Consider the following 24,937-nt stretch of genomic DNA (forward strand, 5'->3'; position numbering starts at 1 on the left):
GAGGTAGGTGCAGGGTATTATATATCTAGTGTGCGGCTCTGCAGGTGGAGGTAGGTGCAGGGTATTATATATCTGTGTGCGGCTCTGCAGGTGGAGGTAGGTGCAGGGTATTATATATCTAGTGTGCGGCTCTGCAGGTGGAGGTAGGTGCAGGGTATTATATATCTAGTGTGCGGCTCTGCAGGTGGAGGTAGGTGCAGGGTATTATATATCTAGTGTGCGGCTCTGCAGGAGGAGGTAGGTGCAGGGTATTATATATCTAGTGTGCGGCTCTGCAGGTGGAGGTAGGTGCAGGGTATTATATATCTGTGTGCGGCTCTGCAGGTGGAGGTAGGTGCAGGGTATTATATATCTAGTGTGCGGCTCTGCAGGTGGAGGTAGGTGCAGGGTATTATATATCTAGTGTGCGGCTCTGCAGGTGGAGGTAGGTGCAGGGTATTATATATCTAGTGTGCGGCTCTGCAGGAGGAGGTAGGTGCAGGGTATTATATATCTAGTGTGCGGCTCTGCAGGTGGAGGTAGGTGCAGGGTATTATATATCTAGTGTGCGGCTCTGCAGGTGGAGGTAGGTGCAGGGTATTATATATCTAGTGTGCGGCTCTGCAGGTGGAGGTAGGTGCAGGGTATTATATATCTAGTGTGCGGCTCTGCAGGTGGAGGTAGGTGCAGGGTATTATATATCTAGTGTGCGGCTCTGCAGGTGGAGGTAGGTGCAGGGCATTATATATCTAGTGTGCGGCTCTGCAGGTGGAGGTAGGTGCAGTGTATTATATATCTAGTGTGCGGCTCTGCAGGTGGAGGTAGGTGCAGGGTATTATATATCTAGTGTGCGGCTCTGCAGGTGGAGGTAGGTGCAGGGTATTATATATCTAGTGTGCGGCTCTGCAGGTGGAGGTAGGTGCAGGGTATTATATATCTAGTGTGCGGCTCTGCAGGTGGAGGTAGGTGCAGGTTATTATATATCTAGTGTGCGGCTCTGCAGGTGGAGGTAGGTGCAGGGTATTATATATCTAGTGTGCGGCTCTGCAGGTGGAGGTAGGTGCAGGGTATTATATATCTAGTGTGCGGCTCTGCAGGTGGAGGTAGGTGCAGGTTATTATATATCTAGTGTGCGGCTCTGCAGGTGGAGGTAGGTGCAGGGTATTATATATCTAGTGTGCGGCTCTGCAGGTGGAGGTAGGTGCAGGGTATTATATATCTAGTGTGCGGCTCTGCAGGTGGAGGCAGGTGCAGGGTATTATATATCTAGTGTGCGGCTCTGCAGGTGGAGGTAGGTGCAGGTTATTATATATCTAGTGTGCGGCTCTGCAGGTGGAGGTAGGTGCAGGGTATTATATATCTAGTGTGCGGCTCTGCAGGTGGAGGTAGGTGCAGGGTATTATATATCTGTGTGCGGCTCTGCAGGTGGAGGTAGGTGCAGGTTATTATATATCTGTGTGCGGCTCTGCAGGTGGAGGTAGGTGCAGGGTATTATATATCTAGTGTGCGGCTCTGCAGGTGGAGGTAGGTGCAGGGTATTATATATCTAGTGTGCGGCTCTGCAGGTGGAGGTAGGTGCAGGGTATTATATATCTAGTGTGCGGCTCTGCAGGTGGAGGTAGGTGCAGGGTATTATATATCTGTGTGCGGCTCTGCAGGTGGAGGTAGGTGCAGGGTATTATATATCTAGTGTGCGGCTCTGCAGGTGGAGGTAGGTGCAGGGTATTATATATCTAGTGTGCGGCTCTGCAGGTGGAGGTAGGTGCAGGTTATTATATATCTAGTGTGCGGCTCTGCAGGTGGAGGTAGGTGCAGGGTATTATATATCTAGTGTGCGGCTCTGCAGGTGGAGGTAGGTGCAGGGTATTATATATCTAGTGTGCGGCTCTGCAGGTGGAGGTAGGTGCAGGGTATTATATATCTAGTGTGCGGCTCTGCAGGTGGAGGTAGGTGCAGGGTATTATATATCTAGTGTGCGGCTCTGCAGGTGGAGGTAGGTGCAGGGTATTATATATCTGTGTGCGGCTCTGCAGGTGGAGGTAGGTGCAGGTTATTATATATCTAGTGTGCGGCTCTGCAGGTGGAGGTAGGTGCAGGTTATTATATATCTGTGTGCGGCTCTGCAGGTGGAGGTAGGTGCAGGTTATTATATATCTGTGTGCGGCTCTGCAGGTGGAGGTAGGTGCAGGGTATTATATATCTAGTGTGCGGCTCTGCAGGTGGAGGTAGGTGCAGGGTATTATATATCTAGTGTGCGGCTCTGCAGGTGGAGGTAGGTGCAGGGTATTATATATCTAGTGTGCGGCTCTGCAGGTGGAGGTAGGTGCAGGTTATTATATATCTAGTGTGCGGCTCTGCAGGTGGAGGTAGGTGCAGGTTATTATATATCTGTGTGCGGCTCTGCAGGTGGAGGTAGGTGCAGGTTATTATATATCTGTGTGCGGCTCTGCAGGTGGAGGTAGGTGCAGGGTATTATATATCTGTGTGCGGCTCTGCAGGTGGAGGTAGGTGCAGGGTATTATATATCTAGTGTGCGGCTCTGCAGGTGGAGGTAGGTGCAGGGTATTATATATCTAGTGTGCGGCTCTGCAGGTGGAGGTAGGTGCAGGGTATTATATATCTAGTGTGCGGCTCTGCAGGTGGAGGTAGGTGCAGGGTATTATATATCTAGTGTGCGGCTCTGCAGGTGGAGGTAGGTGCAGGGTATTATATATCTAGTGTGCGGCTCTGCAGGTGGAGGTAGGTGCAGGTTATTATATATCTGGTGTGCGGCTCTGCAGGTGGAGGTAGGTGCAGGTTATTATATATCTAGTGTGCGGCTCTGCAGGTGGAGGTAGGTGCAGGGTATTATATATCTAGTGTGCGGCTCTGCAGGTGGAGGTAGGTGCAGGGTATTATATATCTGGTGTGCGGCTCTGCAGGTGGAGGTAGGTGCAGGTTATTATATATCTAGTGTGCGGCTCTGCAGGTGGAGGTAGGTGCAGGGTATTATATATCTAGTGTGCGGCTCTGCAGGTGGAGGTAGGTGCAGGTTATTATATATCTGTGTGCGGCTCTGCAGGTGGAGGTAGGTGCAGGGTATTATATATCTGTGTGCGGCTCTGCAGGTGGAGGTAGGTGCAGGGTATTATATATCTGTGTGCGGCTCTGCAGGTGGAGGGAGGTGCAGGGTATTATATATCTAGTGTGCGGCTCTGCAGGTGGAGGTAGGTGCAGGGTATTATATATCTAGTGTGCGGCTCTGCAGGTGGAGGTAGGTGCAGGGTATTATATATCTAGTGTGCGGCTCTGCAGGTGGAGGTAGGTGCAGGTTATTATATATCTGGTGTGCGGCTCTGCAGGTGGAGGTAGGTGCAGGTTATTATATATCGCCTCCATACTCCGCGGCGCTGTACACACTATTATCACCGTCACGCTCTCTATAGACTTTCCTCACACTCGCGGTCAGTGTTGGCCTCGGATGGCAGAGCCCCTCCTGTAACACTGACTCTGGGGGGCTGCTCAGCTCCGGGCAGATGTCCCCTTCCCCTCAGTCACATATTTCCCGCTGCTTCTATATAAGAATACACTGGACAGTTCGGTAAATGATGATTGGATCCTTTATAGCGAATCGAGTGTATTGTGGCAACTACTGCTCATATATAGGGGTCGGGGTCCATTCCTGCTGCAGAGGGGCCCACCCGGGAATTCTCCGCTCCTCCTGTGGGCCAGTCCGAGGTTGACTGCGTTTCCAATTTTACATCTGATAAATCGACTTTCTCTGATGCTTCGTGTTTCACCCATTATTAAGAATGTTTGTCCCTTCGCATCGGGCAATTCTTCATTTGTGCATTTTATTATTTGTCTGTGTCTATAGTCATTTGAGTAGTATTTCTAAATGACACCATTCACTTTACTGTGTAATGTGCTAAAGATGAACCAAATTCAGGGACGTTTTTGAAAAAAAAAACAAAAACGCAGTTTGGCCTTTGACATGTATATTTGGTTTTTTTTTACCGTTGAGTAAAATTGTCCTCGCTTCATAACATCACTACGGTTACCGTGATAGCTATGTTAGAACGCTTTTCATATATTTCTATTAATTTGTGGTTAGAAAGAATCAAAACTTTGTCAAATTTTAATTGCTTTTTTTTTGGAGCAGATTGTGGAGAACGAACATTTCCCACCTACAAAGAATGGAGGGTTCTGTCATTTTTATCATAGGTAACTTCAACTGTGACAGAATCTCCCCCCCAAAAAAAATTAATCCAGAAAATCCCATTGTATGATTTCTCAATAATTAGATTGCATTTTATTGCATGAAATAAGTATTTGATCACTGACCAACCAACAAGAATTCTGCTCTCACAGACCTGTTATTTTTTCTCCTACTCTGCACTCATTACCTGTATTAATTTCACCTGTGTGACCTCATTACCTGTATAAAAAACACCTGTCCACACACTCAATCACACTCCAACCTCTCCACCATGACCAAGACCAAAGAGCTATCTAAGAACACCAGGATCAAAATTGTAGACCTGCACAAGACTGGGATGGGCTACAGGACAATAGGCAAGCAGCTTGGTGAGAAGGCAACAACTGTTGATGCAATTATTAAAGAATAAAAGAAACACAACATGACTGTCAAGCTTGGTCTGGGGCTCCATGCAAGATCTTACCTCAAGGAGTAAGGATGATTCTGAAAAAGATCAGGAATCAGCTTAGTACTACACTGGAAGTCCTAGTCAATGACCTAACAAGAGCAAGAACCATAGTCTCAAAGATTACCATTAGTAACACACTACACCGTCATGGATTAAAATTCCCCTGCTCATGCCAGCTCATGTCCAGGCCTGTTTGAAATTTGCCAATAACCGTCTGAATGATCCAGAGGGGGCATCTGAGAAGGTCATGTGGTCAGATGAGACAAAAATAGCACTTTTTGGTATCAACTCCACTCGTCGTGTTTGGAGGAAGAAGGATGAGTACAACCCCAAGAACATTGTCCCAACCATGAAGCATGAAGTAAAACGGGATTCTGTCCAGCGCTCCGGAGTGAAGGATTTTCCCAGCAGGTTTAAGATTTCCAAGTTTTATTTTCACAATATGTGCTTAAAAAATGACGATTTTCATCATGGGCGAGACCTCCTCTATACAAAGGAGAGGAGGAGAGGACATACCACCATGAAGCATTTGGCCGTAAACATCATACTTAGGGGGTGCTTTTCTGCAAAGGGGATTGATGGGGTCATGTATCACAAGATATTGTCTAACAACCTCCTTCCCTCAGTACGAACATTGAAAATGGGTCATGACTGGGTCAGGCAGCATGATATTGATCCGACACACACAGCGAGGGCAACTAAGGAGTGTCTCCGTACGAAGAATTTTCCTTTTCCACATGACAGCACCACCAAAGAGACAGGTCCACCCATCGTAGGACTGGAAACCCACTGAAATAAAAGGGCAGTAACTCTCCACTGAATCAGTTTGGTTTCCTGTCCCAAGATGGGAGACCCAGAGTCCATCTGTGTAAGCTGCGGTGAAGATGGCGGTATCCAGGGGTTGAACCAGCACTGGCAGAACAGCTTACCTGCTGTTGTGTCGGAGCTAAACCTTGGAAGCGTCCCCTCAGGGCCATGGTCCCCTGCGGTAGTGAGCGCGGACATGGTAGGGTCCAGAAGAGTCCTCTGCTCAGGCACTGTCTGGGTCTACGCAAATGCTGGGCGACCAACAGGTGCAGCCTGTAGTTCAAAGTCGCCGGACGAAGATCCAGGGGCGCAGGAGAATTCTCTCAACATGCTGTCCAAGACTGAGCACCCACCATGCAGCCCTCAGGAGGCTGGCGGTTCGATCATGTTGGAGGAAGTTCAGGGAGTTTGTGCTGGCGTCAGTGGTCACGGCTATATAACGTCATGCACAGGTAATCGGTTTGTGCATCTGCACATGTGCGGGGCCCGCAACATGGCGGCACCCGTGCAGAAACATCCAGAGGTGGCCATAAGGATAAAAGGATCTGTGGCTGGGTTAAGAGGTGCTTATGCCTTCCTCCAGCATTGGAGGACCAGCCGCAGCAGAAGCAAATGCGCTATAGACAACAGCCAAGTGGCAGCCTCTCCAGCAGCTGTGCCAGCCAGAAGTCCAAAGATTTGCAGATGGTGGAGTCCAGTGACCTGGTGCAGCCTCCCGATCCGGTATCTCCCTTTTTCCTGTGGAGTGGTAAGTAGACCACTTCATCCCCCTAACTGGGGTTCCCCCTTATTTTTTGTTGTCCCATGTCCCGTAGCAAGTACTCCGGAATAGGTCGACCAAAACTAAAAATAGAAAATGCATTCTGTGTAAGTCCCTTACCACCTGGGACACAAAGAATTATGCAGGAATTACATTCTGAAACTATTAGATAGGAGACCCCAGACTTCACCTCTAGTCTCAGAGCTATAATCAAGGCTGAAGTAAAGGAGTCCTTTAAACCTCTATCTCAACCAGAACCCAAGAGGTTAAAGAGGGTTGTACCCAAGGACCGAGACTCAGAAAAATCATCGGAGTCAGAGGAAGACTGTGGTTCTACTGTCTCTTCACCTTCCTCGTCATCTTCTACAGAAGAGGGCCCGGGTGGAAGATCTTGCTTCCCAAATTCGAAAGTAAGCCGGTTAGTTAAGGCAGTTAGATTCACGATGGGGCTGGTGGACATTAAGGGGCCTGAATCCCTGGAGGACCTTGTGTTTGGAGGTCTGAAACAGAGGAAGAGATGCTCCTTCCCAATTAATGATAAGGTCAAACAGCTAGTGGAGGAGCAGTGGAAGAAGCCGGACAAGAGTGCCACACTGTCCTCTTCCTTCAAGAGGAACTACCCCTTTGAAGAATCAGAAGCCGCCTGTTGGGACAGAAGCCCTAAAATTGATGTAGCGGTAGTCAAAGCAGCAAAGAAGTCTTCCCTCCCATTTGAAGATCTGGGGTGCCTAAAAGATCATCTTGATAGAAATGCAGATGGCTAACTGCAGGATTCCCTGGGAGGTGTTGGCCGGGGCCCTGAGACCAGCTATTGCTGGTACCTATGTCGCGGGCGGAGGAGGGGACGCCGCGCTCTCCCACTGCTCGGGTCCGGCTGCCGCTGCTGCAGCGGCCTGCTGCTGCTCGGTGGCTCAAGCGATGGGCCGGATCCCAGGGACTCTAGCGGCGCTCCTCACCCGTGAGTGAAAGGGGATTGGTAGTTGGGATTGTTTATTTTCCGTGACGCCACCCACGGTTGTGGTGATTAGGTGGACACCACCGCTGCTCTGGCTGGGGATCCCGCGAGTGGTGGTATGGAGCAGCCAGTTGTTGATTTGCCCCTCCGTGGGTAGGGGATTGGTGGTCCCGGGGCCCAGTGATGGGGTTGGGATGGTGGACAGGCGGGTTATGGGGCCTGTGGAGGTGCAGGGGCGCAGGGGCAGCGCTGTGCCGCACGGCACGGAGGTACTCACTCAGCGAGTAAACACGACACAGTTCTCGGTAAACAAACGGCTGGTTGGACGGGTCCCTCGGACGGTTACGGTGCTGATGTTCCCTGCAGTTGACGGTGACGGTCTCTTCCCTGCACCTATGTGTAGTCTGTTGGTAGCGATGGATTCCCACCGGTAACCCGCTCCCCAGCCTGGATATGGGCTGGAGGAGCCCCACTCTTGCCCGCAGACGCTGGCCCTGGGAAACTGGTGCCTTGGCGGTGGCGGTGTCTCCCCTTAACGGTCGGACTGTTGCCTTCAATCGGGACTTGGTTGTTCGGAGACAGTCGTCCCCTTCACTGACGGATTTGGCAAATTATGGCGACTCCTAGCCTTGCCGGGATCCGAAAGGCCCCTGCCCTGGTGCTGACTGTTCTTTGTATACTGCTCCGGTACCGCCGGGTCACCACCCGTCCACGGTCCTTTCGGCAACCTCCGAGCAATCTCTCCTGCAGACGGTCACCGCCGTCTGCCAACCTTGCTGTCTCAGTCCGGGGCACACACCCGGACTAACTTCAGGCTTCTTGCTGTCACTTTCTTCACTTTCTACTTCCACCCTGTCACTTGCTCCTTTACCACTTCCTTCTACTCTCAACTCTAACACTCATCTTCACTCCTCACTCTAGCTCTTCCCTGAGCTAACTGCCTGGTTTTCCCGCCTCCAGGGCTGTGAACTCCTCGGTGGGCGGAGCCAACCGCCTGGCCCACCCCCTGGTGTGGACATCAGCCCCTGGAGGAAGGCAACAAGGATTTTTGTTTTGACCTCGGTGTACCTGCAGGGAATGTGGGGTGCGTGTTGTGTTGTGACCTGTGACCCCTGGCTTGCCCAGGGCGTCACACCTACGTGACAAGATCCCTCATGGTGTGGCTGCAGCAGATAGAGACTCAATTAAAAAAATGACATTCTGAGGGACAATATTTTTTCCTCCCTACCTCTGGCTCAAGGAGCGGCTGACTTCCTGGCAATTGCTTCAGCCAACTCCATTAGACCATCGGCAAAGTCGGCGGCACTATCTAATTCCACCAGGAGAGGCTTAAAGGTGGCCGGGAGATGACCAGTCTCAATATAAACTTTGTTCCATCTCCGGCAGAAGAGACTTCTTGTTTGGGAAAGCCTTGGATGAGATTTTGGAGAAGGCTGGGGATAGTAAAAAAAAAATTCCCAGTTTCTCCTCAACTCAATTTAGGTGTCATTCCTTTCGGAAATGAAAATACCCCAGGAGGAAGCCCCTCAGAGGGCAGGATTCCTGGAAAGATTGTAGGAAGAGGCACCCAGGCTTTATGTTTGGCAGTCCTTCCACGGAAAGCGAGAAATTAACCCAGTGACATCATGACCCAGGTAGGACAAAGGCTCTCCTACTTTTTTCATGCCTTGGAAAAGATAACTTCCAGAGACTGGCTTAAGGGAGTAATAAGGCACGGGCTCAGGTTAGAATTTAATTCGACCCCCAAGGGGTCATTAATAATAGAGTCGCTCAGCAAGTCGGAGGAGAGACGACTCGCTCTGCAGCAGGAGATATTAGATTTCCTCCACAAAGGAGTCCTGGTGGAAGTCCTTAAGGAAGAGTAGGGCAGGGGATTCTACTCCCGCCTCTTCCCTGTTCCATAACCAGACGGGTCCTACAGGACAATAATCAATCTGCGTGGGCTAAACAAGCACCTAGTGCACCGTCTTTTCAAGATGGAGTCAATAACATCAGCAATAAAGATGCTTTTCCCAAATTTCTACATGGGGGTGTTAGACCTCAAGGACATGTATTACCATGTCCCTATTCTTCCATCTCATCAGAAGTTCCTGAGAGTAGCCCTCCCTTGGCAAGGAGGGTTAGGTAATTTTCAATTCAGGGCTCTACCCTTTGGTTTAGTCATTGCCCCAAGAGTATTCACCAAAGTGGTGGCAGAGACTATTATACCTTACGTGGATGATTTTTCGATAGTAGGACACTCAGAAGAACATTGCAGTGCCAAGATCCAGATAGTAACCAAGATCCTGGCAGACATGGGGTGGCTAAACCTAAAAATCAAGGCTATGACTATTAAAAGTACAGTCCTTTTTAGGACTGATTCTGGCTTCCCGGTCTCAGTTATGCCACTTGCATACAGAAAAGATCCTCAACATCCAGTCCTTGGTGTCCTCCAGGATAAGAGAGCCAATTACGACCCTCAGGAGAGTCATGTGTTTACTGGGATCCCTGACATCCTGCATCCCCCCCAGTGTTATGGGCACAGATCCACTCTCGTCCCCTGCAGTAGGAGGTGCTAAGAGCTTAAAAAAAAAAAAAAAAGGTTAGGGGGGTTCTCAGAAGAAAGGGTCTTAGACCCTCTGCAGTGGTAGTTAAATACCGTAAACCTGTCAGCAGTGGTCCCTTGAGTAGTTCAGGTCTCAGACATCATTACTACAGACTCGAGTGCATTTGGCTGGGGGGCCCATCTAAGGGGACAGTAGCCCAGGGGAAGTGGAGCTTCCAGGAGAGTCGGGTTTCTGCCAATCTTAAGGAATTATTGACTGTGGAAAGAGCCTTAAAGACATTTCTTTCTCTCTTACAGGGCCACCATGTCTGCTTTATGTCAGACAACAGGGTGTCAGTGTCTTATCTAAACCACCAGGTGGGCACTCGGTCTCTCACCCTAATGAACGCAGCTCAGGAATTTTTATCCTTAGCAGAGTCATTCTATTGCGCTTTCAGCCCAATACATAACAGGACTTCAAATGTAACTGCAGATTTTTTGAGCCGCAATCTGTTGCGACATGGGGAGTGGTGCCTGAACCTGGGAATCTTCAATCAGATAGTAGAACTTTGGGAGTCCCCGGTGGTAGACCTATTTGCCAGATGAGCCAACAAAAAAGTAGACAGGTTCTGTTCCCTGAATCCCCGTGAGGATCCTTGGGCAGTAGATGCCTTCCAGATTCATTGGGTCTCGGGCCTGCTTTATGTCTTTTCCCCGCTTGTGCTGATTCCAGTGGTTCTCAGGAAAATCTGGGAGGATCAAGCGAGGGCAATTTTGATCATGCCTTTCTGGACCAGGAGTCCTTGGTTTTTCTGGCTAAGAAAAATGTCTCTTTCAGAACCATGGATTCTTCTGGAGAGCCTGATCTTTCTCTCTCAGGGCCTGGCGTTTCCCCCTTAGGTTCCAGGCCTACATTTGACAGCCTGGAATTTGAGAGAGGCCTGTTAATGAGCCGTGGATTCTCCAGAAATCTGGTCTCTACTCTTTTGCAGAGCAGTAAGCCAGTTACCACTAAGATCTATGGTAGGATCTGGAGGAAGTTCCTCTCCTCCGCGAAAGAGCAACCTGTGGGGAAAGTTCCTTTGGGTTCCATCCTAGAGTTTTTACAGAAAGGTTCAGGTTTCAGCCTTGAGAGCCCTATTCAATTATGATTTAGCAGGGCATAGTTGGGTCAGGAGGTTTTTAAAGTCTTGTCAGAGAGCAGTCCCGCTCCCTTCCCTAAAAATTCATCCTTGGGATTTAAACGTATTGCTGGATTGTGTTACAGGGCCTCCTTTCGAACACCTTGCTCAAGCCTTTATAAAGCTCCTCAGTCTAAACCCTATCTTTCTAATAGCGGTGACCTCAGCCAAGAGAGTGAGCAACCTACAGGCCCTATCCTCCAATCTTCCATACACCCAAATTTCAGAGGATAGGATAATCTTAAGAACAGACCCTGCGTATTTACCCAAGGTAGCCAAATCCTTCCATATATCCCAGGAGATAATTCTGCCTTCTTTTTGTGCCACCCCAAGAATCAGAAAGAGGAAACGCTGCATACCCTGGATGTTTAGAGATGCACTGATTCAGTACTTCGAGACTACTACAGGGTGGAGGAGGAGTCGAGCATTGTTTATTTGTTTATAGGAGGCTAGGAAAGGCCTGGCAGCCTCTAAAAGTACTTTAGCAAGATGGGTCAAGAAAGTAATTAGTGTAGCCTATGTAGCCCAGAACATTCCGGTTCCAAAAGGCATGACAGTTCACACCACCAGAGCGGTGTTGACTTCCTGGGCCGAAAAGACGGAGGTACCTATTGACCAATTTTGTAAGGCTGCAACTTGGTCTTCCCCTTGCATCTTTTTTAATCACTATAGATAGGATTTTTCTTCCATGGTGGATTTAATGTTTGGTAGAAGGGTTCTACAAGTGGGATTCCCTCTGTAAGGTGCTTGAATCTATCAAAATCTCTCTAGTGGTGCTGTCATGGTGGAAGAGAAAAATGAAAATTACTTACCAGTAATGTTTTGTTTCCAGCGCCCATGACAGCACCATTGCTTCACCCTCTGCTTAGTTTTGGTTGTGTAGGGTCGAGGTGCTACATCTTAGTTTGTTATGTGTTGGTGGATGGAGGTTTATATTAATATTGTTTCCTGGTATTCCTCTCTTGCTCTGTAACCTAACTGCTGCGGGGGATAGGTACTGCCCTTTTATTTCAGTGGGTTCCATGTCCTAAGAGTCATGGACCTCTCTCTCTGGTGGTGCTGTCATGGGCTCTGGAAAAAAATATTACCAGTAAGTAATTTTGATTTTCAAGGTCCTGGAGTGGCCTAGCCAGTCTGCAGACCTGAACCACATGGAAAATCTTAGAGGGAGCTGAAACCTAATGTTGGATTTTCTGTCTTTTTTTTCTAATTATATCACAGTTCTAGTTACCTATGATAAAAATTACAGACCCGGGGGGTGTGGCTTGACATGGCCGAGTGAGGACGTGCACCATTCCAGCTCCACAGCACTTTCAGCACAATCCACCGGCATCAGACTATTAGAATGGGCAAAACTGGCATCAAGCGATCCAGGGCTCGCTCCTCTACCCGCCCGGGGCCACAGAGGAGCGACAACATCATTCCCTATCTGTCAGGAGCGAGGAGCCTGTCAGCCGAGGCTCCCATGCGGCGTGCTCAGGAGACGGAGCCGGGGGACGCGGCTGATATCCACGCGGCGGGGGAGACAGGATCCTGCCACCATCCGGAGCCAGCCGAGGCCACCGAGGAGAGGGGTGAGTGCCGGGATGCCCCGGGAGAAGTCCTGATCCCAGATCCTGGGGGACCCGCCATCACAAGATGGCCGACGGAGCCAGCAGAAGGCCGCACTGCCAGAAGGATCCCAGCAGGGAGAAGCACCAGGCGGCTCCTGCGGGGGGGAGGGAGACCCACGCAAAGTGCTGCTTACCCAGGCAGCTCCGATCTGTGACCATATCTCCGTTGGGTCACAGTGTGGAGGAAGCAGTGGAGGGCTAAATGAGGCCTATATAAATGCACAAGAGGATATACAAGCTGACAAAAGTCTCCCCTCCCCCCAGCCTACAGAGGACACAGAGGTGCCGGCGTGGGCACTGCCGGGGGGGACCCCCACCTCCAGCAACTCACCTCAGTGGTCGTCGGGCTCTTCCTGGGCAGGCAGCCCCCCCCGGGGCCCACATATGCTACCAGAAACGCTGCACTATCTTGCTTCGCTGGGCCCTAACCCACACCAGCCTGCTCCCCAGCAAACAGCGCTTGTGTCCTTGAAGGAGGGACCCCACATGTCCAGTGCACCACAATGGACTTTCTATACAAATCCGTGTGGCCCTTACCTGATGGGACCCCCCCCTGGCCCCTCCAATGGCCCCGGTGGGAGATGATAGGCAGGCCTCTTTGGCGGATCTCCGCACGCTTCTTCAGGCAATACCTACTAAAAATGATATAATGGCCTTGGCAAACCAGGTGGTGGCGGAGTGCAAGCAGGAATTTGCACAATTCCGATCAGACCTTTCATCTCTCGCCTCCAGAGTGGATGATCTCTCTTCCGCCCAAGATTCTAATACTGCTTCCATACAAGTGCTGCAAACCAAATTACAAGACCAATCCAAGCAATTGTTTTCCTTACAACAAAATATTGATGATCTGGAAAATCGAAACAGAAGAAATAATCTCCGTGTAAGGGGCTTGCCCGAATCCATCGCTCCAGCGGACATTCCCTCAGTTTTGATCTCCATTTTCAACAACCTCCTCAAGCGCCCACCGGGAACCAGAATTGAGCTTGATAGAGCCCATAGGGCGCTCCGTCCCATAGATCCAGAGGACCCCAGACCAAGGGACATTGTGTGCCGCGTCCACTTCTATGGACTTAAAGAAGCCATCCTGCAGGCGGCCAGAAAGAAATCCAGCCTTGCCCATAATGGGATGCCGATAAGGATCTTACCGGACTTATCCAGACATACCCTGGCCCAAAGAGCGGCCCTTAAACCCCTGCTGGACTCCCTGAAAGAGAGGGGGATCCAGTTCCGGTGGGGCTTTCCCTTTTCCTTGTCGGTCCGCAGAGGTTCTATAAATCATGTCCTGCGTTCCCCGGAGGACTTACCAGCATTTTTGTCCGGACTGGACTTGCCAACTATGACTCTCCCCCTCTGGCCCGACACTGTGCTTCGTTCCTGGCACCCGGGAAGGAGCTCTGGGCCACCCAAGAATCCAACAGCCCGTGTGCAGTTGACGGGCCTGCCACAGATGGTGGCTCGGCCTGGAGAGAGGAGGCACCTGTGCCCGGGTCCCCAGAGGTCACGAGACCAGACCTGAGCGGACTACTTGTGTCCAACAGAAGGGTGACTGGTGTCTTGGGTTCCTCCTAGTGAGCCCAACCGCCCTACACCTGGGAGGATGATTATAGGGGGAGGGACGACCTGAGACCCTCTATGTGGCCCTTGTTCGATTTAAGGTTCCCTCTCTTAGGTTATTTGCCCAGAAGTTCAAGTATTAATTGCCTACTCGGATGCCGGTGTTTCATATAGTATCATCCGTTTATTAGTGCTTACTGTTTTTTTCCTTTTACAGGAGCTGTTCTCATGTTATGCCTTGCCATTTTCTCCCCCACATAGGTCGGGAACCTCTGGCCTGCCGGTTGGTGCTGGGCATGCTCCCACGGTGCGCAATTGAGCGCCTTAAGTTAAGCGCAGAGACTGTCCCTCTGCTTGTTTGTGTGTTCTCTGTTTTCTCATCTCTTGTTCCTTTTCTGCCTTCTCTTTCTTCTGCTCGCTCTAGCGACGGGCACCCTCCGCTGAGGTCGCGACCCAGTTTATATACGAGTGCAGAACCCTGATTACGTCATAAATGGCAAATTTAAACATCGCCTCCTTCAACGTGAAAGGTTTCAACAAGCCGGAGAAAAGGGCACAGATTCTGTACCACCTCCACAAACGTAAGATACACATAGCTTGTTTTCAGGAGACCCACTTTAAGACCAACCATTCTCCTAAGATTAAAAACAAATATTACCCTACTTGGTTTTTTGCCAATAATCCAGAGTCACGTTCAAAGGGGGGGGCAATTTCAGTGCATAAATCGCTGCCCCATCAAATCCTGGACCTCAAAATAGATGAGGGTGCCCGCTACATTATCCTGTCATTGTCCCTGGGTGACCATATTTTTACGGTTATTAACGCATACGCCCCTAACCAAGGTCAGGACCTGTTTGTCACCGGCCTGGTGGATACCGCCCTGCCTTTGGTGAGAGGTACGGTACTTTTGTGTGGGGATTTGAATGTGACATTGGACCCGGCGCTAGATAATTCTAAGGGTAAATCCAGTCTCTCCTATACATTTATCAAGCGGATTAAGAGGTCATTACTACATCTACAAGTGTTCGATGCGTGGCGAATACAACACCCCTCAGAGAGGGACTACAGTTTTTATTCACACCCGCAGGATTCTTACAGCCGCCTGGACTACATCCTGGTTCAGCATGTTGCGCTGTCCTGGCTCTCATTCACGGGGATCGGAAACATCCTGTGGTCAGATCATGCCCCGGTGTTTTGCTCCATACGTGTCCCCTCCTTGTCGAGGATGATGGGGTCGTGGCGGCTGAATGAATCCCTGCTCCTGGATGAGCCCTGTGCCTCAGATATACGTGCTTCTATTTCCAATTTTAGGGTGGATCACATGTCGGACACTACGGCACCCTCTTTCAAGTGGGAGGCCCTTAAATGCGTCCTACGGGGTGTATTAATTAAACATGGTGTGAGGATTAAAAGACTGAGAGCCCAGGCTATAAAAGAAGCCCTACAGAAGGTCGCAAACTTAGAACTTCTTCACAAGCGGGCACTGAGTGCTCCCACTTTGAGGGCGCTTCTGGGGGCGCGACTGGAGGTTAAGAAACTGATGGACTCAGCATACAGCCATATTATCCAACTAGGTAAAAGTCGATTTTATGAATTCGGGGACAAACCGGGTAGAATGTTAGCCAATGCGATGCGGGCCAAAAAAGCGACATCTCTTATTTCCTGTGTTAAAAATTCCCTGGATAAGTTGGTGCACACTACACCCGATATCGCTAGCGCCTTCCACAACTATTATTCTAAGCTATATAACCTGACCCCACCACCGGTGGCACTCCTCCCCCCCCCCCCCCCTCCCCATTTAAAAAACTGGCTAGAACCATAATTGATGATTTAGAGGCCCCGTTTGGATTGGAGGAACTTCTGCAAGTCATCCGGGACACACCTACAAATAAGAGCCCAGGCCCAGATGGCCTGACAGCCAAATTTTATAAAGCCTTTCCGGAACTTCTCGCCCCTCTAATGCTGGAATCCTTTAACTCTATTTCGGAGGTTGCATCCTTTCTGGCTGATGCCACGTTAGCACACATTACGGTCATCCCTAAGACAGGGAAGGATCCGCACACGTGGGAACTACAGGCCAATTTCCCTACTCAATGTGGACCTCAAATTGTATGCCAAACTTATTGCTAACAGATTGAACCCCCTCCTGCCGGACTTGATACACCCGGACCAGGTGGGTTTTGTCCCTGGAAGAGAAGCCAGGGACAACACCCTGAAAACCCTGGACATCATCCATTATGCTCATATTAAGAAACTGCCACTCATGATACTGTCACTGGACGCGGAAAAGGCTTTCGACAGAATATCATTGGACTCGCTCTCGCAAACCTTGCACCACTTGGAGTTGGGCCCCAACATCACTTCTAAAATACTGGCACTCTATCGTTCCCCGTCAGCACGTATAAAAATTAATGGTACTCTGTCCGCCCCCTTTACTATACGCAATGGGACTCGACAGGGATGCCCCCTGTCCCCCTTATTATACATTCTGGTGATGGAGCATTTGATGGCGGCTCTTCGGACCAGCCCGGACATTCGGGGAATTAAAATAGCGAATAGTGAATATAAATGTTCGGCATTCGCCGATGATCTTCTGATTTATCTCTCCAACCCTTTGGTTGGACTCCCGGTGTTGATGTCCGAGCTGGAGCGATTTGGGAAGTGGTCTGGTTTCAAAATTAATCTTGACAAATCAGAGGCTCTGAATGTGACCCTACCCCAATGTCAGGTTTCTTCGCTGCAGTCCGGTTTTCTCTTCAGATGGCCCTGTGGCGACAGTATTGGTTACCTGGGTATTACTATTCCGTCTGACCTCTCCAGGCTGTTCTGCCTTAATTTCCAACAATTTGCTATTAGGCTGGAGAAGGATCTTGCGACGTGGCATCCGGGGGTCTTGTCTTGGTTTGGCAGGGTTGGTGCACTCAAGATGACTGTACTTCCTAGACTACTATATCTCCTGCAGATGGTGCCCGTTCATGTCCCTGCGTCGTTCTGGCGCAAAGTTCAGCAATTATTTATCCAATTTATATGGTCCAAGGGCCGTCCTAGAATTCGCGGAGCGGTTCTGTCCCGCCCGAAGGATGCGGGTGGCCTGGGGCTACCGAACTATAGGAGGTACCATCAAGCGGCAGCCCATGCGAGGGTTCTTGACCTGTTGCATGGTAGGGGTTCCAAGTTATGGGTAAACATTGCTCACGATGCATGCACCTTGTCAGTACCAACCCTGCCTTGGACCTGGCCCTTTTTGAACAAGAACAAACTCATGGTGGTTTATAGTGTGAGGCAGACCTTGCGAACCCTGCATGCTCCCGGGGGGAAAAATACTCTGATCCAGCCACTAGGCCCGTTGATGCCAATAACCGATAACCCGAAGTTCCCCCCTGGTGCGTCTAATGCCCTTTTCCTGGGCGGTACCAGACAGGCCCCGCTACGCGTGCTCCACGTGGCACCCCAGGGGACGGTTCTCCCACTCACTCTGGTCTTGGGGGACCGCCCGCTGAGGCCACGCTATCATTTTGAATATGCACAGCTTCAGCACTTCCTTTCATCTGCTAGTCAGTCACACGAGCCCACACAACCTATGTCACCCTTTGAAAATCTATGTACCTCGAGTCCCAGCCCCAAACACTCTATCTCGGGCATTTATAAGTTACTGACCATCAATGACTCGGTCCACCTTCCTCCCTTTTGCAGAGCTTGGGTGAATGATCTTGGACAGGAGTTCTCTAGAGAACAAAGGGACCGCTGCTTCCATCCATCTCACAAGTCAGCAACTGCCACCAGGTCCCAGGAGACAAGTTATAAAGTTGTCTCAAGGTGGTATAGGGTCCCCTCCTTGCTTCACAGGTGGTGCCCGGGGGTCCCAGATGTGTGTTGGCGTTGCGGACGGCAACATATATGGTGGTCATGTACAGTCCTGGCTGCCTTTTGGGACAGTGTCTTGAGAGCGACTCAGGAGATCTCGGGGGTGGCGGTGCCGAGACAACCCGAGGCCGTTCCCCTATATATGTTCTCGCTGCCAAAAAAAAATATATAAACAATCGCTACTCAGGCACCTCCTTCAGGCGGCCAAGACCGTTATACCTCGCCACTGGAAGACCACCGAGTCGCCTTCTGTGGAAGAATGGATAAGTGAGGTGGACTTAATCTACCGGATGGAGCGAATTCTGGCCCAATCTCGTAATGATGTTGAGACCACCGTTACAAAGTGGCCCCATTGGGAATCTTTCCTGACTAGTCCTAGTTTCTGTAACGCGAGGTAAAGTGTGACATGCACTCGTGTGAACGAAGTGAGACCTTCTTGAGTGCTATTTAATTATGGGTCTTGGTCTGGACGGACGGGGGTGTTCGTGGCATACCTCTCTTCTTTTCTATTTCTCTCCCCTCCTTCTTCACTCTTTCCTTCTCTCCTTTAAGTGATTCCTGCCTATAATGCTATGGAATATGGAGTATTATTATTATTATTATTATTATTATTATTATTATTATTATTATTGAGTGCACCTTGATGCTACTCTCTCTACTTTGTATGTCAATGATCAATGATTGGAATTGCTTATGTTATGTTATGAAAATCAATAAAAATGTTAAATTTAAAAAAAAAAAAATAAAAAAAATTACAGACCCTCCATTCTGTGTAGGTGGTAGGTAACTTGTAAAGTCGGTAGAGAATCAATCACTTACTGTATTTTCCCCACTCTGTGTGTGTGTGTATGTATCTGTGTCTGTGTATATATATATATAGTATAACAGTATATGTATATATATCCCATCCAGGGAGAGTTGGAGAGAGATTTAGTTACTATCCCAGGTAATTCCGGCTACTGCAGCTAGTGAGAAATATAAGTAAATCACCCCCTATCCCTTTTCTCAATAGCCCCAAAATTGTGACTTTACTCTCATGACAGAAGCTCATCACACATAAGAATCTTCTCTGTGACCTCTAGATGTGTGAAGTGCTCGCATTATTGCTTCACACCGATATCACAACTGTAGTAATTGTATTTTATATGTTCTTACACCGGCTTATCTTCTCATTCAGATCCCTACAATATCGGATCCTCTCAGTGGAGATCTTCTATATAATTGTTCTACTTGACCCATCAAGGATGGACAGAGACAGCGAGAAGATGGTGGAGAGGATATTACACCTCACCCTAGAGATCCTCTTCCGGCTTACTGGAGAGGTGAGAGATTCTAATGACGTCACATTACATCATTCTTATCTATGGGAATAACAGATGGACAGAACTGGAGAGGTGAGGACTCTGGAAATGTCTGGAGTGAGATTTATTACTGTGTCTCTCCATAACCAGGATTACACAGTAGTGAAGAAGACCTCTAGTGAACGCTGTCAGGCCCCTGTGTCTGAGGGATGGGGAAGACCCCTGAGCCCAATCACGGGGCCTCCACCTCACCCCCCGATACATGAGGACATCAATGACCAGAAGATCCTAGAACTCACCTACAAGATGATTGAGCTGCTGACTGGAGAGGTGACACTGCTGGGAATGCTGGGACATTATACAGGAACGCTATGAAGGGATCGGGGGTGACGGTATCATTGTATGTGTCAGGTTCCTATAAGGTGTCAGGACGTCACCGTCTATTTCTCCATGGAGGAGTGGGACTATTTAGAAGGACACAAAGATCTGTACAAGGACGTCATGATGGTGGATCCCCAGCCCCTCACATCACCAGGTAATAGACAGGACTAAATACACACAGCCTATAATTATCTGTATGTAAGGAATGAATTCAGTCCCTGTATGTGTTTCCTTCAGGTCTATCCAGTAAGAGGACAACACCAGAGAGATGTCCCCGTCCTCTTCTCCCACAGGACTGTAAACAAGAAGACCCCGATGTTCCTCAGGATGTGTTTCCTCCAGCTCTATCCAGTAAGAGATATCTACTCATGTACTTTCTGCACTAATTTTGTGTTTACATTTTTAGACTTTCTGCTCTGTTTTTTTTTCAGCTGTATTTTCTTTGCTTCTGCTTCTTCTGCTGTTTGTTTCTAGTGCCTTCTCTATGTTATTATGATGGCAACTCAAAGACCTGCAGAGGGTCCATCAGTTGTATTCTAAAGTTGATTGTTTAAGGACCTTTGATGACTGCAATGTAATTAGACATGATGTAACAAAATGTCTCTTAATTACAGTAGTCTAAATGAACTGACCAGAAGACAGGCGGGTATGCAGGACTGGCATTAGGGGAAAGAAAGTGCAAACTGAGCAATTTCACAGGGCCCCCCATTCTCCTAGCGGCCCCAGTGTTTATGTGCCTATTATCGGACTGATTAAGGACCTTTTTGACAATGTCTTTGATCACATGCTCTAAAGGAGAAACTACCGTTCCCTCCCCTTCTGTATATGCTGGCTGTACTATTTCATTAATGCCTGCTATAGTTTACCTATACTAGTCTGGTGAGGTGTTGTGATCCAGACTTACAGGTGGTTGTGGTGCATTACTGCTGTGAGCTGTTGTGATGTTAACCCTTGTTGTATTTTTGTTCCTGCCTTCCTGCTCTTGATTTTTTCCTTGGTCTCACACTGTTTTAGTTCTGTGAGTTTTCAACGTGTCCCGTCTGTCTTAATCTGTGTTTTCTGCCTGTCTTAATTTGTGTTTCCATCATATTCCTGTCCCTTCCTTCCCTGGGTGAATAACAGATTAGATCTGGTCAGGAGAATAGTAAGGCACGGGACTCTGGCATCTCCATCTTCAGAGGTAATCCAGAGGTTAGAAATAGCTTAGGGTCCCGTAGCGTGAGGGACATTATAGGAGTGCCCTATCCCTCATTATCCTGCAGTCACATTGTGAAAATCAATCAGATTATTTACTGTAGCACATTCCAGAGAACTGGTGCTACTGGAGAGATATCTTGGAGACAGGAATGGGAGATCCGAACTAACGAAGATGTAACTCTTATGCCTGCTTTACACACTTCAATAAATCTTTCAATCCGTCGTCGGGGTCAAGTTGTAAGTGACGCACATCCGGCATCGTTCGTGACGTATTTGCGTGTGACACCTACGTGCGATCAAGATTGAACGCAAATACGGTGATCGCATACACTTCGTTTATTCCTCATACATTGGACGTTTTGTTGCACGAACCTAGTCAATTGAAACGTGTGACATCCCTCATACGATTTTGATGTCTGAGGCTATGTGCGCAGGTGTGCGCTCTGCACCGCAGCTTAAAAAAGGTCCGCTTCAGAGCGCAGCTGAAAAGCTGTGTTCTGAAGCGCCTCACAATGTCTGTCATGCACTAATCTCTGTCAGTCGGTCACTATCTCTGTCCCTCTCTCTCTGTCCATGTCAGTCTATCCCTCTTACCCCCCCTCTCATACTCACCGATCCCCGATCACCGGCGCGGCTCTGCACGGCGTTCACACTGCTCCGGCGGCTTTTACTGTTTTGAAAAAGCCGGCCGCCCATTAAACAATCTCGTATTCCCTGCTTACCCCGCCCACCGGCGCCTATGATTGGTTACAGTGAGACACGCCCCCCACGCTGAGTGACAGGTGTCACACTGCACCCAATCACAGCAGCCGGTGGGCGTGTCTATACTGTGTAGTGAAATAAATAATTAAATAATTAAAAAAAAAGGCGTGCGGTTCCCCCCTAATTTTAAAACCAGCCAGATAAAGCCATATGACTGAAGGCTGGTATTCTCAGGATGGGGAGCTCCACGTTATGGGGAGCCCCCCAGCCTAACAATATCAGCCAACAGCCGCCCAGCATTGCCGCATACATTATATGCGACAGTTCTGGGACTGTACCCGGCTCTTCCCGATTTGCCCTGGTGCGTTGGCAAATCGGGGTAATAAGGAGTTATTGGCAGCCCACCGGCTGCTGTGATTGGGTGCAGTGTGACACCTGTCACTCAGCGTGGGGGGCATGTCTCACTGTAACCAATCATAGGCGCCGGTGGGCGGGGTAAGCAGGGAATACGAGATTGTTTAATGGGCGGCCGGCTTTTTCAAAACAGTAAAAGCCGCCGGAGCAGTGTGAATGCCGTGCAGCGCCGGAGATCGGGGATCTGTGAGTATATGAGAGAGGGCTGCTCAATTCAGTTACTCAGGAGTTTAGCGGTCACCGGTGAGCCCTTCACAGGTGACCGCTAATCAGGACGCGACACAGACAGAGCCGCAGCATGACAATGAAGTCGGGTGAGGTTCACCCGAGTTCATTCTGATCGTGCGGCTCTTTCTGTGCTGTCAACTACCATTCACCGCTGCTACATGGCTGTCTGCTGTCAGCGGCCATGTAGCAGAGCTGAATGGCAGATGACATAGTAAAAACGCATCCCTACACATTACACACGCTTGTCAAGTCAATAAATAAAAAAAAAAAAAAAAAAAAAGGTGCCCAATGCATACGTCACAGAACACATGATCTAAAGGATCGCACACAAAATTGATCAATTTAACATAACTACTAACGCTCTTGTGACAGCAAGTGAACGACCTACGTGCAATCTCATTCAATCGCATATGCGACCTGGGCGTGTCACATCGCATACGAGATCGCACACCTAATTGTAAGGTGTAAAGCAGGCTTTGGATGTCGAAATTGGACAAAAAATTCAGAATACATGTTTTCCAAATTTAATTGCTGATGTGATCATTTAAAAAAAATAAATTACATTCAAGATAATATCGTTATAAAATAATAACATTGTATTTATTTTTAGCAGATGACTGTATTGGGAGTTCACATGGACCTCTAATATCTTCAGAATTTGTAAAAGATGATACATATGAAGAGCATGCTTTTGTCCCAGATATACCTCCAGTCCTTCCTCAGAAAGCTCTATCATCTGATCTTTTCAAGCAAGTCCAAAATTCCGATTTATCACAGAATTGTAAACAAAATAAAAGTTACGGAAGGGATGTGGAACATGAAACGGCTCCTACAAAGGAGAAGCCATTTTCATGCTCAGAATGTGGAAAATGTTTTTCTCGGAAAATAATCCTTGCTAACCATCAAAAAAATCACTCTGCGGAGAATCCATTTTCATGTTCAGAGTGTGGGAAATGCTTATTTCAGAAATCAGACCTTGTTAGACATCAGAAAATTCACACAGGGGAGAAGCCATTTTCATGTTCAGAGTGTGGGAAATGTTTTATTCAGAAATCAGATCTTGTTGTGCATCAAAGATCTCACACAGGGGAAAAGCCATTTTCATGTTCAGAGTGTGGGAAATGTTTTATTCGGAAATCAGACTTTGTTAGACATCAGACAATTCACACAGGGAAGAAGCCATTTTCATGTTCAGAGTGTGGGAAATGTTTTATTCGGAAATCAGATCTTGTTGAGCATCAAAGAATTCACACAGGGGAGAAGCCATTTTCATGTTCAGAGTGTGGGAAATGTTTTATTCGGAAATCAGATCTTGTTGAGCATCAAAGAATTCACACAGGGGAGAAGCCATTTTCATGTTCAGAGTGTGGGAAATGTTTTATTCAGAAATCACATCTTGTTTCACATCAGAAAAATCACACAGGGGAGAAGCCATTTTTATGTTCAGAATGTGGGAAATGTTTTATTCATAAATCAGCTTTTGTTAGTCATCAAAGATCTCACACAGGGGAGAAGCCATTTTCATGTTCAGAGTGTGGGAAATGTTTTATTCAGAAATCACATCTTGTTTCACATCAGAAAAATCACACAGGGGAGAAGCCATTTTTATGTTCAGAATGTGGGAAATGTTTTATTCATAAATCAGCTTTTGTTAGTCATCAAAGATCTCACACAGGGGAGAAGCCATTTTTATGCCTGGAATGTGGCAAATGTTTTACTAGGAAATCAAGTCTTGTTGATCATGGAAAACGTCACACAGGGGATAAACCATTTTTATGTTCTGAATGTGGAAAATGTTACTCTCAGAAATCGGATCTCATTAAACATCTGAAGAAGCTGCACAGGGAAGGAACCTTTTTCATGTTGTGAATATTTGAAATGTTTAACAGGTAAATCAAGTCTTGTTGACCATGAGAAAAAGCACAGAGCGGAGCAGCAATTCTTTCATTCGTAATTTGCCAAATGTTTTTTAATCATTAGTCAGGTACTGTTGTCAGATGAGTCACAAGGGAGAAGCCATCATGATGTACTATAATTTAAAGTGTTTTATCCAAAAATCGGCTACAATTGCTCAAATAAGAATTGGTGAGGGAAAGAACCATTTTCTTTCTTTTTAAACTTATCGTATTTTTCGGACACACCTAGGTTTTGAAGGAGGAAAATAGGAAAAACATTGAAGCAAAAAAATGTAGTCATGAAGCACTGTTATGGAATCTGCTTCTGACACTGTTAAGGGAGTAATATCCCCCAATTTCAAGCGCATTTTGTTTGATGTTCTCCTTAAATAGTGCCTATGACAAATCTGTGACTACCTTTTTTATTACTAAATTAGTGGAGAGCACAGATTAGTGAATTTACTAAATATAATCCAGTACCAAAACCTTTGGAAGAGTCCCTAAACGAACTTCCAGGTTGTGAGATCCCACAACCCTCAGAGATCACTCTCACCATGAAAGAGTGAGCACTACGACCCCAGCGCTGCATGATCCTTCTTAAGTAGTTCAGTAAAATCTTATAAAAGTATGTGACCGCGCTGGATTAGTTGAGAGAGCAATGTCTCGTGCTTAGAGCAGCTGCAGATCCCACTCTGCATACTGAGATCCCACAAAATGGAAATTCGGGCTCTATTTTGCTAGTAAGTTGGGTATTTCGAGAGACTTCAGGAACATTTGTGAAAGGTTTGCTTTATTTACTAAAAAGCGCATCCCCAGATTGGAGATAGGAATATGGTATATAGTTGCATTTCAAAACGTGTTGGTTTGTTAATAAATGCTTGTAAAATATATATTCTTCATGCCTATCTTTCTCTTTTGTGTAGATTTGATGATTTT

The 24,937-nt window shown here is 48.0% G+C and overlaps 1 protein-coding gene across 1 annotated transcript in view; it reads left to right on the forward strand.

The window, feature by feature from the left end:
• The window catches only part of LOC142313150 (uncharacterized), a 219,894-nt gene that overhangs the window by 62,750 nt on the left and 132,207 nt on the right, over positions 1-24,937 (forward strand). Inside the window, 3 exon segments of the mRNA XM_075352139.1 lie at positions 17,068-17,085; positions 23,080-23,963; positions 24,087-24,090. Coding sequence (XP_075208254.1) covers positions 17,068-17,085; positions 23,080-23,963; positions 24,087-24,090 — 906 coding nt within the window.

This window comes from Anomaloglossus baeobatrachus, chromosome 5, assembly GCF_048569485.1.
Source record: "Anomaloglossus baeobatrachus isolate aAnoBae1 chromosome 5, aAnoBae1.hap1, whole genome shotgun sequence".
NCBI classification, from domain to species: Eukaryota; Metazoa; Chordata; class Amphibia; order Anura; family Aromobatidae; genus Anomaloglossus; species Anomaloglossus baeobatrachus.